Source organism: Oryctolagus cuniculus, chromosome 1 (assembly GCF_964237555.1).
Source record: "Oryctolagus cuniculus chromosome 1, mOryCun1.1, whole genome shotgun sequence".
In the NCBI taxonomy this organism is placed as follows: Eukaryota; Metazoa; Chordata; class Mammalia; order Lagomorpha; family Leporidae; genus Oryctolagus; species Oryctolagus cuniculus.
In genome coordinates, this window is record NC_091432.1 from 11,967,188 (window position 1) to 11,983,581 (window position 16,394).

Consider the following 16,394-nt stretch of genomic DNA (forward strand, 5'->3'; position numbering starts at 1 on the left):
TGTTTCTTGTAAGAAGTAAATAGGTCTTGTTTTTCAATCTATTCAGCCAGTCTGTATCTTCTAACTGGAGAATTATATCCACTTACATTCAAGGTGACTACTAATAAGTAAGGACCTGACCCTGCCATTTTTCTGTAAATATTCTTATTGTTTACTTTCGGATTTATTTTGTATTTCTATTGGTGGTTTTTCTGCCTTCCCATTCTTTCATAATGATGGCTATCTTTCTGTGTTTCTGTGTGTAGCACATCTTCTGCAAGGTTGGATGAGTGTCAACAAATTCTTTCAATTTTTGTTTGTCAGGGAAGGTCTTTATTTAGCTTTCATTCATAAATGCAAGATTGGTGGGTACAATATTCTGTGTTGACAGTTTTTTTCTTTTGAGACTTGTACTATATCTCACCATTCCCTTCTGGCCTGTAGGGCTTCTGATGAGAAGTCAGCTGCGAGTCTAATTGGCGTTCCTTTGAAAGTGATCTGTCATTTCTCTCATGCTTATTTTAGAATCTTTTCTTTATATTTTACTTGAGAATCTTTAACTACAAATTGTCATGTGAGGGTCTTTTCTGGTCATGTGTGCTTCCTCTGAACATCCCTTCCTTTCTCCAAATTGGGAAAATTTCCTGTAATTATTTCACTAAGTAGGCTTCCCATTTCCTTCTTTTTTTCCACTCCTTCAGGAACTCCTAAGACCCATATTTTGGGTCATTTGATAATATCACATAGGTCTCCAACACTGTTTTTAAGCTTTCTATTTTCTTTTTTTTTTTTTTTTTTTTTGTCTGTCAAGATTTCCAAGGATTTGTCTTCTAGTTTGGATATTCTTTCTTCTGCCTGATCAAGTCTGCTCATAAGAATTTCCATTGCATTTTTAAAAATTTATTTATTTGACAGATAGACAGTGAGAGAGAGACAGAGAGAAAGGTCTTCCTTCCGTTGGTTCATTCCCCAAATGGCCGCTACGGCTGGAGCTACGCTGATCTGAAGCCAGGAGCCAGCTGCTTCCTCCTAGTCGCCCACGCTGGTGCTGGAGTCCAAGCACCTGGGCCATCCTCCACTGCCCTCCTGGGTCACAGCAGAGAGCTGGACTGGAAGAGGAGCAACCGGGACTAGAACCCGGCACCCATATGGGATGCTGGAGCCGCAGGTGGAGGATTAACCAAGTGAGCCAAGGCGCCGGTCCCTTCATTGCATTTTTTATTTGATCCATTGAAGTCTTCATTTCTAAAATTTCATTTTGATTTGTCTTTATATCCTCAATTTCCTGGGAAATATTTTCACTCATGTCATGTATGGTTTTCTGTGGATCATGGATTTGCTTCTGATTTTTTTTAAGTCATCCTATGATTAATTTTCTGAATTCTATTTCTGGCATTTCCTTGATCTTGTCATCTTTGAATTAGAATATTGAGATGTTGTTGTGTTCCTCTGTGGGTCATGGTGGCTTCCTTATTTTTATTTCTTGAGTTTCGACTCTTGATTTTCGTCATTTGTGGGTTTGATTATTAAATTTTTTTCTTCTGTTGGTTTTTATCTTTGGGATTATGCTTCTGTGATTTCGTGGAGTGTCTGCCCTTTCTGCGAATACATCTGGGCAGTGATGGCTGTGGGGAGCAACTCGGACTACACTGTTACTGGAATTAAGACTTATTCTATGCATCTGCTTTCCCACAATATGGCTCTGAGAAGGGAGAAACAGCTTCTACACAGCTGCCTCCAGTTCAACCAATAAACTGTAGGACCTGCTCCTGATTGGAGGAGAACAGCGTACTCGGCGTGTGGGCAGCCGAGTTAGGATTGGCAGAGGAGGACTATAAAGGAGGAGAGAGACAACATGCACGAGGAACATCTAAGGGGAACATCTATCTGAAGGAACACCTGTGCAGCCCCCGAAAGAGCCGGCCGGCGGTGTGCCGCTCCCCCGCGGAAGTGGGGAAGGTGGCAGGGGGAACCGCCCTTCCACGGAGGTGGAAGGGTCGGTAGCCAACCCGGGAAGAACCAGCAGCAAACCCGGGGAGGGCCGAGCAGACAAAAGAACAGCGCAGGGTCCTGTCCACCACGAAGAGGGGGAGCGACAATGGCTGAGGACTCTTTCCTCTGTTGGAAGCCATGGACCACTACACAGTCTCTCGGCCAAAGCCTGCTGGTAGCATCTGGCAGTCTGTCTCAGTGATCTGTTACATATGCACATTGATTTAAAATGGCCCCCACCCCCTCTCCCAGGGGTCTTGTTTTGGAGAGACTTGTTTGAATCAGTTGTCCCCCTTCACTTTCATTAGGACCACAGGGGATTGCTGGCAACTGCAGGCCGCAGTCAGTACCCGGGCCAAGCTCTATCTGGCTTTGTCCCCACGGAATGGTGCAGACGGACCTCCCTCAGGCCTCTCAACAATGCTGCTGGCTCAGGCTGTCTGTGGTTGCGGCTCTCTGTGTGCATACCAGCACCCACCATGCAGTTTCAAGCCGTTTCCCCTCCTCCCATGGGGCTCCCAGAAGGGTTTCCTCTTCTCCCTGGAGCGTGCACTTCCTACCCTATTCTATGCACTTTTTCTTCCTAGCCCTGCGTAGCATGCTGCTCCCTCTATTTTTCCATTTCTTGACATATTTTATAATTTCTGTTGAAAGCTGCACATTAAAACACTATAGTGTGACCACACTGGAAATCACTGCCCTTTAGGTGTTGGTTTATGTTGTTTTGTTATTCCGTTTATTTAGTGGTTTTCTTTAACTAATTGTGTATTATATTCATATTTGTCACATGTGGCCATTAAATTATCTGTTCTATCAACTTAGAAGCAGCCAATAATTGGACACTGATTTTCTGAATTTCCTTAAACCAGTAAGTTTCTCCATCTTGCTGAGTGTGTGTGTGTGTGTGTGTGTGTGTGTGTTGGAGCAAGATTTTTAAAGCTCTGGGAGACAATTTGCAGCTCGTCCTTAGCCATCACTTTCTGTTCAGAGATACCCTTAGGTCAATCAGAGGTGGAAGATTAGGGCATTCTCATTTCTCCTTGAGGGATGTACACACACCACCATGCACTGGTGTCCTTCAATATTTCCAGATACTGCTATCGTTTTGAAGTCTTTTGTGGAATCTTACTCCTGTGTTTTTACTGGTCGACCCTTAGTTTACCATGATGGTTTTTCCTGTTTCAGATGGCTGGGATCCTCCCTGCTTGTTCTGCCAAACATCCTTGGGGAAAAACTCTTCCCAGTGATTGAGTGCTGAGTGAAATCAAGTCAAAAAGACAGTAGGGGGAAAAGTTGCCATGGTTTGGGTATGGTTTGAGTGTGGTTCCCAAAGATTCATGTGCTGGAAGATTAGTGCCCAAGGTGGCAGTGTTGAGGTGGTGGAATTTTTAAGAGGTGGGACCTAGTGGAAGATATTAGGTCATGGGAGTGCTGCCCTCAGAGAGGGTCTTGCAGAGTGAGTTAACTCTTAGGAGAGCAGGTTGTTTTAAAGTGAGGCCCCTCCCTTGCTCCCTGCCCCCTTCTGCAAGAAGCCAGTGCTTGTGCTTCTGCAGTATGTGGTGACATAACCAGAGGGCTCTTACCAGAGGCTGAACAGATGGGGCTTCTCTCTCTTGCACTTCAGCCTCAAAAACTGTGAGCTAAATAAGCCTATTTTCTTCATAAAGTACCCAGCATCAGGTATTTTGTTATAGCAACAAGAATAGAATACAAGTCAGTATCCTGACAATATTCAATTCTCTGAGGATGTATTTTTCTTAGAACTCCACTCTCATTTTTTCCCTTCCATGGCAGCCAGACTGGTAGTTTTCAAATGCATTATGGTTGTATGATTGTTAACTTTAAAGGTTACTGTGGAGATGGGGTGAGGGAGATGAGAATAGGGCAAGTTACAGCACCACAGAGCTCTTTGTTGTGCACAAATTCAGCTATTTGAATTCTTGCAAGTTTTTTTAAATACTAATTTCCAGAGTCTGAAAAAATTGATTTTGCCTTTTGCCCATGTTTTTATTGTTTTTGTGGAAGAATAGATTTTTGGAGATTCTTACATTTCTCTGTGTCTTCTAAAATATTTTCTGAAGGCATTTAAATACCTCAGATTTTGAAAACATTTCAACACTAAATTTTAATTTTATAGTCTACAGCATTTAGCGCCCTTTTATCAATAGTGTGAACCCTTAAACCTCTATTAATCTTCTAAGATCTAAAGTCCAAAGACAAACTTCTCCCACATAGTTTTGTCATGACAAGTTATTTGACTTAAATTTCATATAGGATGGAACAGGAGATATTTCAGCATGTTTCCAGGTGTTCTTGACCTTACTCTAGAAGCAACAATTCTGCCCCTCAATTCTAGCTAATCTTTAGTCCCTCAAAGAGAGTTTCATCTTGATTTTACAGCCAGAAGTAAAATTACTCACTTTCTTGATTGTAATCTTCTTGTTTAAGTGATGATTTAAACCAACCGACAAGTATGATTGTAAGCATCAGCTCTACAATGGTGCTCAAGAGTGTGAAATGTAGAAGCAACATGCCAGACAGCTGAATGGAATGGAAAAATAAGGATTCCTCATATTAATTAGCCACTTAAAGATCAGACAAGAACAGAAAATAGGGAATAAATATCATTCACCCTATCAGTGTCCTTTGGCTGCTTTTAATAACAGCTAATCAATTTGTAAATTATTTAGAACAGGGGGTGGTGTTGTGGCTTAGTAGCTTAAGTCTCCACCTGTGACGCAGGCATCCCAAAGGGGTGCCGATTTGAGAACCAACTGCTCCATTTCCGATCCAGCCCCCTGCTAATGAGCCTGGGGAAAGCAGAGGAGGATGGCCCAGGTTCTTCGGTTCCTGCACAAACATGGGAGACCTGGAAAAAGCTCCTGGTTTCTGGCTTCAGCTTGGCCCATCCCTGGCTGTTGTGGCCATCTGGGATGGAAGATCTCTCTGTCTCTCTCCATTACTCTGCCTTTCAAATAAAAGAAATTATTTAGTACATAAATATGTGCCAAGTATTATGTTAAACAACAATTTCATGAATTAAGTATTTTTACCTCTTTTTACACATGATGATAATGAAAAGTAAAGAGAGAACTTGAAGCGCTTGGTCCAGTGGGGTCCTTCAGGATCAGGTATTGCATGCCCTTTTGTTTCTCTCATTGTTTCTCTCTCTCTCTCTCTCTCTCTCTCTCTCTCTCTCAAGATTTTCTTATTTATTTGAAAGGCATAGTTACAGAGATGCAGAGGCAGACAGACACGGAGAGAAGTCTTCCATCTGCTGGATCACTCCCCAAATGGCCGCAACAGTTGGGGCTGGGCCAGGCTGGAGCCAGGAGCCAGGGGCTTCTTCTGGGTCTCCCACTTTCTGCTGCTTTCCTAGACACATTAGCAGGGAGCTGGATCGAAAGTGTAGCAGTTGGTTCTCCAGCAGGCACCCATATGGGATGCCAGCTACGCCACAGCACTGGACCCTGTATTCTCTCTTTTGACTTCACAATCTCTGCTCTATGATAGTTCATTTGGCACACATATAATTTTACGTTCTATTTTCTTTTATGTCTGTAAGTGTTGTTCCATGAATTATGTGGAACATGTTATTTCCGTATTCTTATTGTGGCCCAAAATATTTACTCTCTCTTGGAAATATGTGGAAATGGCTCCTGGTATTTCTCAATGCTCTTCCCTTAACATTCATATGTGAAGAGCAGGCACTTATTTAATTGGTGGTTTTCAGGGAAGAAATCCATTTCCTTCCGGGTTATTCCCCCCCGCCCCGAATGGATTGTGTTTATAACCACAAATTCTTTCCAACATCTAACCATTGTGTGGGTCCCTTATGAAGGTTTATGATCTGTGGTCTGTGTGTAATCACGCAGATGAGTTTACTTCATGTAGGAAGGTATTAGCAAGTTTATGTGGCCAAAGGTTCAAAACCTGTTATCAAAAATATAATAACCAATAAAGCTGATTGCTCTGTCTACATTTGCTTGATTCCTGTGTCTTTTCTCACCGGTTTTAGAATACAACAATAGCAAAGGATAGTTATTTACTGGTATTTGCTTCTAGGGCTTTTGCAATAAAGTGTTCTGGGCCAAATGGCTCAACACAATGGAAATCTATCATCTCAGAGTTTTGGAGGCTAAAACTCCAAAATCAATATATTGACAGGGGCATGCTCCTTCTGAAGCCTCAAGGGGGAGACTCTCCCTTGCTTTTTCAGATGGTAGCCACAGATGTTTGTTGGCTTATAGCTGCATAATTCTTATCTCTGCTCTGTGTTCACCTGGCCATCTTCCTTATGTGCCTGTGTCTCATTTTCCCTCTTCTGATAAAAACATCAGTAATACTGGATTAATGGCCCACTCTCCTCCATTATGACCTCATTTTAGCTAATTACATACATGGTGTCCCAGTTCCCCCAAAATGTCACATTCTGAAGTGCTGTGGGTTAGGACTTCTACATATTTTTGGGGGGACACGATTTAACCCATATTATGCCTTTAGTCTTCCCAAATTCATGTCTTTACCATGTACAAAATATAGTCAATTGATCCCAGTGTCTCCAGAATTTCAACCTTTTTCGTTATCAACTTTAAGTCTAAAACCTGTGTTCAACATTCCTTCAAATCATAAAACCCCAAGTCTCATCATTGTTATGGGTTATGGATGTGATTCATAGTATGGTTAATGCTGGGTTAAAAGTTCTCTCCACCTGTGGACTTGTGAAACCATTACACAAGCTATCTGCTCTGGGTTACAATGGGAGGGCAGGTACAGCACACACATTCCCTCCTGAGAACAAAAGAGGGAAGTCCAACATTCAACAGGGACAACTTCACTGTTTCATGGTCTGAGAATAATCCTCTATGGCTCTGTCCAGAGGCTACCCTGTTTCTTGGCTCCATCCTCCTGGTCCACTGTAACAGTGACGTCACCTTTTCAGTTTTCTTTGGGTCAATCTATACTATACAAAAAATATAAATCTTCATGATGTGAAATATATTTCTTTTTCCTGTTTATTCTTGTTCTCTCTTTTTTGTGCCACTAGTATATTAACTTCATCTTCATGCTAATTGTAATTGATTTTGTGGTTGTTGACTCAATATTTACACACATCGTAGAAAGTAGGTGTCCAATATTATTTTCTTTGAAATGGATAACTCTTTGATTTAATACTATTTTTTAATTTTTTATTTAATAAATTAAATTTCCAAAGTACAGCTTTTGGATTATAGTGGCTTTTCCCCCCCATAACCACCATTCCACCCACAACCATCCCATCTCCCACTCCCTCTCCCATCCCATTCTTCATCAAGATTCATTTTCAATTATCTTTATATACGGAAGATCAATTTAGTATATACTAAGTAAAGATTTCAACGGTTTGCACCCACACAGAAACACAGAGTATAAAGTCCTGTTTGAGTACTAGTAATACCGTTAATTCACATAGTACAACACATTAAGGACAGAGATCCTACATGGGGAGTAAGTGCACAGTGATTCCTGTTATTGATTTAACAATTGATGCTCTTATTTATGGCGTCAGGAATCACCCAAGACTCTTGTCAAGAGCTGCCAAGGCTATGGAAGCGTCTTGGGTTTGCCAACTCCAATCTTATTTAGACAAGGCCATAGTAAAACTGGAAGTTCTCTCCTCCCTTCAGAGAAAGATACCTCCTTCTTTGATGGCCCGTTCTTTCCACTTGGATCTCACTCACAGAGATCTTTCATTTAGGTCATTTTTTTTTTTTTTTTTTTTTTTTTTTTGCCAGAGTGTCTTGGCTTTCCATGCCTGAAATGCTCTCATCAGCTTTTTAGCCAGATTCGAATGCCTTAAGGGCTGATTCTGAGACCAGAGTGCTGTTTAGGACATCTGCCATTCTGTGAGTCTGCTGTGTATCCCACTTCCCATGTTGGATCGTTTTCTCTTTTTTAATCCTATCAGTTAGTATTAGCAGACACTAGTCTTTCTTTTGTGATCCCTTTGACACTTAATCCTATCATTATGATCAATTATGAACTGAAACTGATAACTTTGACTAGTGAGATGTCATTGGTACATGCCACCTTGATGGGATAAAATTTCATTCTTTCCCTATGAATGGGTAAGGTCATCTACCACAAAATGTTTCCACTTCTACTTGGACTTATTTCTCAAACCTCCATTATGTGTTTTGATTGAGTTTTCTTTGTCTGTAAATACTACATCACTTTGATTATAATCACCTAATAAGTTTTGTTATCTAGTGCAGAAAGTTCTCTGGCCCTCTCCAATCTGACTTCTAGAATTTCTTGTAATTACTCACAGTTATTCTCCTATTCATGTGCATTTTAGAGTGATTTCACTGTATTACTTCTAAAATTTGTTAAGATTCTAGATATACTTGGCTAATACATATTAATTTGCAGAAGCTTGCAATTTTATTATATTGTGAATTTGCATTCAAGAACATAAGTTTCAAGTATTTCATTTTTTTTTTTAAATTATTTATTTGAAAGTCAGAGTTACATATTAGAGAGAGAGAGAGAGAGAGAGAGAGAGAGAATCTTCTATCCAATGGTTCATTTCCCAGATAGCCACAATGGCTGGGACTGAGCCAGACCAAAGCAAAGGAGCCAGGGTAGCCATATGGGCAGGAGGGGCCCAAGTACTTCGGCTATCCCGACCATCCCCTTCTGCTCTTCCCAGACTATTAGCAGGGAGCTGGAGCAGAAGTGGAGTGACTGGGACACAAACTGGTGCCCACATGGGGGCCGGCATCACAGGTGTCAGTTTTATTTACTAGGCCACAAAGCTAGCTGCACAATTCTTTTTTATGCCCTTTATAAAACTTTCACAATTTTGCTGTTATTTTGATGAGGCTATTTTTTCCATTTTAATATCTAAGTGAATTTTGTAAGGAAAATTTTTGTTGGCTTTTCCTTTATCCAATCATCTTACTAAACTGTTTTAATTGTCACAATATTATTTTTGATAAGTCTTTTTGTAGAATATTCTAAGTATTCCATCCCATCATCTCTTTTTGAGGTTCCTGCTGTTTTAACTTTTGAGTTTTTAAAATATGCTCATGGCAAATATTTGTAGGAAATATAGTTTATTTTTATATTTCTATGCCAAAGATGGCTGAAAGATTTGGTTGCCTTTTCTATACCTTACTCCCTTCAACATACTCACATGATTCACAATACTTTTTTCATTTATATACAAAAGTTTGATCCAGTTTTTTAATATAAAGCTTTTATTTAATAAATACAAATTTCATAAGTACAACTTTTGGATTATAGTGGTTCTTTCCCCCATACCCATCCTCCCACCCCCAAACCATCTCACCTCCTACTCCCTCTCCCATCCCATTATTCATTAAGATTCATTTTTAATTATCTTTATATACAGAAGATCAACTCTATACTAAGATTTCAACTCTTTGCATCCACAAAGACACACAAAGTATAAAGTACTGTTTGAAGATTGGTTTTACCATTAATTCTCATAGTACAACACATTAAGGACAGAGATCCTAGATGGGGAGCAGGTGCACAGTGACTCCTGCTGTTGATTTAACAATTGACACTCTTATTTAAGACGTCATGATCCAGTTGTTTTTAAAGCTGATACTTACATTTGACCAAGAGTATTCATCTGAGTGATGTTCAAAAGCCACAAACTCAATGGCTAACATAATTAAACCAAACGTAGCCACACAGATACTTAGGACATTCATTACAATTGCTGTAATAACCTATAGTAGACATACAAAGAAAAACTGGTCATGCAGAGGATAAACAGATTTTTATAAAATATGTTTTATTTGAGAGAGAGAGGGAGAGAGAGAGAGATTCCATCTGTTAGTTCATTCCCAAAATGCCTATACTGGCCAGGAATGGGCCAGGCTGTCCTGGCCAAGGCCAGGAGGCAGCAATGCAATGCAGGTCTGTCTACCCATGGGTGGCAGGGACCAAACTATTTGATGCTCCCTCTCAGGGTCTGCATTAGTAGGAAACTGGAATCAAAAGCCAGAGCTAGGACCCAAATCCAGGTGCTCCAATATGAGAATTGGTGTCCTAGCTGGTGACTTATTCACCAGGCCAAAGGAGTGCTCCATAAACAGGTTAGCACATTCAGGTCACATTCAATATTTAGCAAAACTCCAACAATCTATCATCCTGAAAATATTCAACAACATAGGAATATATGGGATCTTCCTCAACCTGATTAAAGGGCATCTATGGAAACAGACTTATTGGTGAAAGACTTTGCGCTTGCCTCCCAAGATGAGAAACAAGTGAGGAGTATCTACTTATATTCAACACTGCATTAGAGGTTCTAGCTAGAGCAATTAGGTGATAAAAAGAAACAAAACACATTCAGATTGGTCAAAGAATTAGTAAAACTGCATGTATTCACAAAACTACTTGTTCTCTTATATAAAATATCCTAAGCAATTAACTAAAGACTATTAGAAATGATAAACAAGTTTAGCAAGATTACAAGATAACAAGATCAATGTACAAAATCCAAATGTATTTCTATACACTTTTAATGAACTCTCTGAAAATAATATTAAGGTAACAAAAATAGAAAAAAATTAGGAATGAGTTTAACAAAAGAAGTGCAAAAATTTACTTTGTTTTTGTTTTTTTTTTTTTTTAGTTTTTTTATTTTTATCTTTTATTTAATGAATATAAATTTCCAAAGTACGACTCATGGGTTACAAAGGTTGATTCAGATATTCCACTTCACCATTACTAAGATGAGACTCCCTAGTTTCTCTTTTCCACCTTTACTTTCTGTGGTCCTAGCACTTTAAAATACTAGTGTTTCTTAGAATCTGCCATATGAAATATATTGCTTAATATATTACTTCCATTAGGATCCCCCTTTTCCTTAAGTACTTTTTAGTTTTCTCAGGAACTTTTTTTTTTATCTTTTATTTAATGAATATAAATTTCCAAAGTACGACTCATGGGTTACAATGGCTTTCCCCCCAATACCGTCCCTCCCACCCACCACCCTCCCCTTTCCCACTCCCTCTCCCCTTCCATTCACATCAAGATTCATTTTCGATTATCTTAATATACAGAAGATCAGCTTAGTATACCTTAAGTAAGGATTTCAACAGTTTGTTCCCACACAGAAACATAAAGTGAAAAATAATAGATGATTTTTTTTTAAATGATGATGAAATCAGATCAGACCTATTGTCATGTTTAATCCCAGTGAGAGTCAAGTTGGGAATTGATAATTTCTTTTTTTTTTTTTTTTTACAGAAGATCAGTTTAGTGTACATTAAGTAAAGATTTCAATCGTTTGCACCCCCATAGAAACACAAAGTGAAATATACTGTTTGAGTACTCGTTATAGCATTAAGCCTCAGTGTACAGCACATTAAGGACAGAGATCCTACATGAGGAGTAAGTGCACAGTGACTCCTGTTGTTGACTTTACAAATTGACACTCCTGTTTATGGCATCAGTAATCTCCCTATGCACCAGTCATGAGTTTCCAAGGCTATGGAAGCCCCTTGAGTTCTCCGACTCTTATCTTGTTTAGACACGGTCATAGTCAAAGTGGAGGTTCTCTCCTCCCTTCAGAGAAAGGCACCTCCCTCTTTGAAGACCTGTTCTTTCCACTGAAAAACATTGTTGAACGTGGCAAACATCTGTGCTCACAGATGTAAAAGTTTAGTGTTGTTATGGATAAGACTGCACAAATTGATCTACAAATTCAACTCAATTCCTATCAAATGTCAGCTGATTTTTCTCACAGAAATTGACAAAAAGATCATAAAACTTCTATGTTATTGCAAAGGACCCAGAATAGTGCCCCCCTCAACCCTGCAAATGCTAAGAACAAAGTTGAAGGATTCATATGTCCTGATTTCAAACCCCACTGAAACACGAAGTATAAAGTACTGTTTGAAACTAGTTTTACTGTTAATTCTCATAGTAAAACACATTAAGGAGAGTGGCGCTACATGGGGAGCAAGTGCACAGTGACTCCTGTTGTTGATTTAACAATTGACACTCTTAATTATGACATTGTTAATCACCCAAGGCGCTTGTCATGAGCTGCCAAGGCTATGGAAGCCTCTTGAGTTCACAAACTCCGACATGAAATAATATTTCATTAGATCAGCCTGGCAAATGTTTTAAAGTCTCTTAAGTCTAAGTTGGACAAAGCAAATTCTCACACACAGCTGGTGGAAACATAATTTGGCACAACTACTTTGACATCTAATTAGGTTGGAAGAGCTCATACGAGTATGTGTTGCTCACCATCTTCTAACACCTACACACAAAAGATAAATTGGAGTACATCTTTATAAAAATGAAATGCTTTTTTTCTCATCCACGTATTTGGAAAATTTTTTTGTTTCCCAAAAATTTGGTTGAGAAATAATTTATTTTCCATTTGGTCCAGGAAACATTTTTCTCTTTCAAGTTGCTCCAAATATTTGGACATACCTTACAGAGAGTATAAGGCCTCTGAATTACGCTGCTGGATCCTGAGGTAATGAACTGAGGATAGAAACAAGTATTTATAAACACTCATGACTTATGATAATATCTTCAGCAACTGCTCTTCCTAATGGCAGTGGCATTCCTGATATATAAAGTATCATTTACTTTTTGAAGTGAATTTAACAAGAAAAGTCCCATTTCAGTTTTGTGACAACCCCTAGTAGAATCTCTAAGATATGGGTACAACATTTCTCTGTTACAGACAGATGAGAAGTTACAGACTCTGGTCATTAAAAGGATGTTTGTGGAACTGAGGGATATCACAATGATATTATGAGGGACACTTCACTTAGTTTGTCATTTATTGAACCTGTGACTGAAATTACTAGAAAATAATCTTGAAGGGCTAGTGTGGTGGCCTATCACTTGCATAAATCCTTCTTCCCCATAATGTTATAGGAAAAATATTTTATCACTGGAAAATAGTTTCAAGAATGCATTTGGCCTGATGATTTACAAGTTGTGTTCCACTAACTTCATGTCCTAAGGGCTATCATTACTTGCTGGCACAAGTAGAAAAGATGATTATTTCTGGCATATGAAGAATTTAATTTTTCCCCAATAGTCTATCTTATATCTGCTTTGAATATATCTGAGAACTTGTAAAAGATGACTTGAATATACTAAGAAGGAGAATATGCATCCTCCAGGAAAATGAGAACTGTTTTGGAAGCAGAAGCACCTTAGTTTGATTTTTCATGTCTGACGTCTTGTTACTGTGTCTTGCTATCAGAGCTATATTATCTAAGCCTAGGTTTCTTCATGCATAAATTGGAGATCAATAGCAGCTGTCTCCATAAGGTTGTTGTGGCAATGAGTCAAAAAACTCGAGGTATCTTTAGAGGGTGACTGACACACAATAGATAGTATTGAATAATTTTCTCTCTGACATAAGCTCCCTTTCTATCTACTAGGATTAGCATTCTTTCTGGAGACCTTGTAAATGGTGATTTTCATTGCATTACTTCAGTTGAAATAATTTCTTTTTATTAACTACATTCCTTATCCAGAAAGTTCTAAGTATTGGTAAACAACATCCATTTGAGGACTGCTGCCCCAGGAAAACCTCTGAGTAAATAATGTCTGTCATCCAGAACAGTGATACTAGGGCCTTTTCTGAGCGAACTGATTATACTTGCATGCCTAGAGGACTTTTTTTTTAACTTTTATTTAACAAATATAAATTTCCAAATTACAGCTTATGGATTACAGTGGCTCCCCCCCCATAACTTCCCTCCCACCCACAACCTTCCCATCTCCCGCTCCCTCTCCCATTCCATTCACAACAAGATTCATTTTCAATTATCTTTATATACAGAAGATCAATTTAGTATATATTATGTAAAGATTTCAACAGTTTGCACCCACACAGAAACACAAACTGTAAAGTACTGTTTGAGTACTAGTTATAGCGTTACTTCACATTGGACAACACATTAAGGACAGAGATCTTATATGGGGAGTAAGTGCACAGTGACTCCTGTTGTTGACTTAACAAATTGACACTCTTGTTTATGGCATCAGTAATCACCCTAGGCTGAGTCATGAGTTGCCAAGGCTATGGAAGCCTTTTGAGTTTGACAACTCTGATCTTATTTAGACAAGGTCATAGTCAAAGTGGAAGTTCTCTCCTCCCTTCAGAGAAAGGTACCTCCTTCTTTGATGGCCCATTCTTTCCACTGGGATCTCACTCGCAGAGATCTTTCATTTAGGTCCTCTTTTTTTTTTTCCAGAGTGTCTTGGCTTTCCATGCCTAAAATACTCTTATGGGCTCTTCAGCCAGACCTGAATGCCTTAAGGGCTGATTCTGAGGCCAGAGTGCTATTTAGGACATCTACCATTCTATAAGTCTGCTGTGTATCCTGCTTCCCATGTTGGATCGTTCTGCCTAGAGGACTTTTATAAAAGTACATGGACACTTGAAGTCTTATCTTCAGTTGAGGGAAAAAGCATGAGTAAGGAGATAAAGGAACTCTTTTTCTTCTATGAGGAAATTTGATCTTAGGTAACTTTCTGCTTTTGTTTGGTTTGAAACTTGTTATAATGGGGCTAGGCAAGGTTGCTCATGAGTAACATGGTCCCTGGTTGATTGCCCCTGGGTGGAACTGTGAACTAAAGTAAATTATGGGTTACCATGGCTCTGGGCTCCTGAGATAACTGATATTGAGTTTATCCCTGGTGAAGACCTTGACAACTATGCTCACTGAATTGTAATAAATCCTTACTCAAAATAACCATTTTAAAAATCTTTGCTTAATTTCCCAAATAACCCATGGCTCTCAATATGTATCTCTTCTTTTATCTGTCCTTATATAACTTATAAAAATTGTAGCTATAGCCTCAGACATTAGGATTTTCACTCTGGAAAAGAAAAGCCTTATAGTCATACAAACAACCACTCTATTATTATTCAAGCATACTTCTCCAATCTTTCCTGCATGTGTGTCACATCCTCTCAAAATCATATCAAAACATGCAACAAACATCATTTTCTAAGGTGGTCTCCACACTAAAATAAGCTTCTGTAAGTCAGAGCTTGAGTTCTTAGTCCATTGCTTGACCACCCAAGTAATTTGCTTGTTCATTAGAAAAAATAAAAATAAATCAATAATACCATGGTTTACTCACAAATAATGCTGACACAAATGAGTAACATATTAAAATCATCATAAGGGTACTACCGACACTAGTTGATGGCTCTTCTAGAGAATGCATAAAAATCCAGAGAACCCCAAATGCAAAGAGATACAGGGCAATCATTATTTGTGCAGCCTGTGAGAAGAGAAAATCAATATTAATACTCAAGTCAAATCTATCACAAACGGTTAGTGAGAAATCATGAGAATGACTGAGTGATTATGAGAATGCCCAGTTTACCCTCGTATTTCTGAAGCAGTAAGAGTTGTGTATTAGGGAGGGCCCAAGGTAAATAGAGAAATGGAAGCCTCAGTTGGGTGGCATATGTTTGTTTGTTTATTTTTTTAAAGATTTTTATTTATTTATTTGACAGATAGAGTTACAGACAGTGAGAGAGAGACAGAGAGAAAGGTCTTCCTTCCATTGGTTCACTCCCCAAATGGCCGCAATGGCTGGAGCTACGCCGATCTGAAGCCTGGAGGCAGGTGCTCTTCCCTGTCTCCCATGCGAGTGCAGGGCCCAAGCACTTGGGCCATTCTCCACTGCCTTCCCGGGCCACAGCAGAGAGCTGGACTGGAAGAGGAGCAACCGGGACTAGAACCCGATTCCCATATGGGATGCTGGCGCCGCAGGTGGAGGATTAACCTAGTGTGCCATTGCGCCGGCCCCTCCATATGTTTATTTAAACATAGAGTATTTGCTTTTGTTTCATTGAAACCTTTAAAAAGGATAATTGATATTGCATTTTCTAGTTGGTTTTATTTAATTACTAAGCAGAGCCCTATTTGTCTGGTTCAGGAGGATATTCAACTGAAAGGAAAGCACGGGCACCCCTCCCCCCAACCATGGTTGGTTTTCTGAGGCCAGTGCTAGCCTGAATATTCAGATCTTGTTCTACATCACCAACCACAAGTAGGAACCTTAGACCTCACTTTACATCTGCCATCCTCTTTTGCTTAGGACTTGGACTTGAGTTTCCCTTTTACCCTCTCCACTCCCACACCCAGTGCTGACTTTTGAAACCACAGTTTGGAACAAGACCCTAGGCTATGATCAAAAAAGCATGAAGGAATGATTGGGTTCTGACCCTGGTTGTTAGGGGCCATGCTTAGAGTTGGGTCGTATTTTCTAGCTAGAGTAGATTCTCATGCATGTACCAATGATGAGGGTACATGCAACCCACCAAAGGAGCTAGACTGGAAGACTCCAGTATCACTGTCCCTGCAACTACTTTATGCCCTGATGCTATTCATTCTTTTATC

The 16,394-nt window shown here is 39.4% G+C and overlaps 1 protein-coding gene across 11 annotated transcripts in view; it reads right to left on the reverse strand.

Annotated features, from left to right (window-relative positions):
* The window catches only part of LOC103351662 (membrane-spanning 4-domains subfamily A member 8), a 71,129-nt gene that overhangs the window by 5,668 nt on the left and 49,067 nt on the right, over positions 1 to 16,394 (reverse strand). For 9 of the 11 annotated variants that reach the window (XM_051854556.2, XM_051854548.2, XM_008271912.3 and 6 more), the window contains 4 exons: positions 15,124 to 15,267; positions 12,439 to 12,492; positions 9,594 to 9,713; positions 4,392 to 4,512 (listed from right to left, as the gene is read on the reverse strand). In XM_051854556.2, coding sequence (XP_051710516.1) covers positions 4,392 to 4,512; positions 9,594 to 9,713; positions 12,439 to 12,492; positions 15,124 to 15,267 — 439 coding nt within the window. Of the gene's footprint in view, positions 1 to 4,391; positions 4,513 to 9,593; positions 9,714 to 12,438; positions 12,493 to 15,123; positions 15,268 to 16,394 lie in introns of those variants that run through there. The other 2 variants (XR_007922930.2, XR_011384450.1) reach the window with 1 other exon arrangement.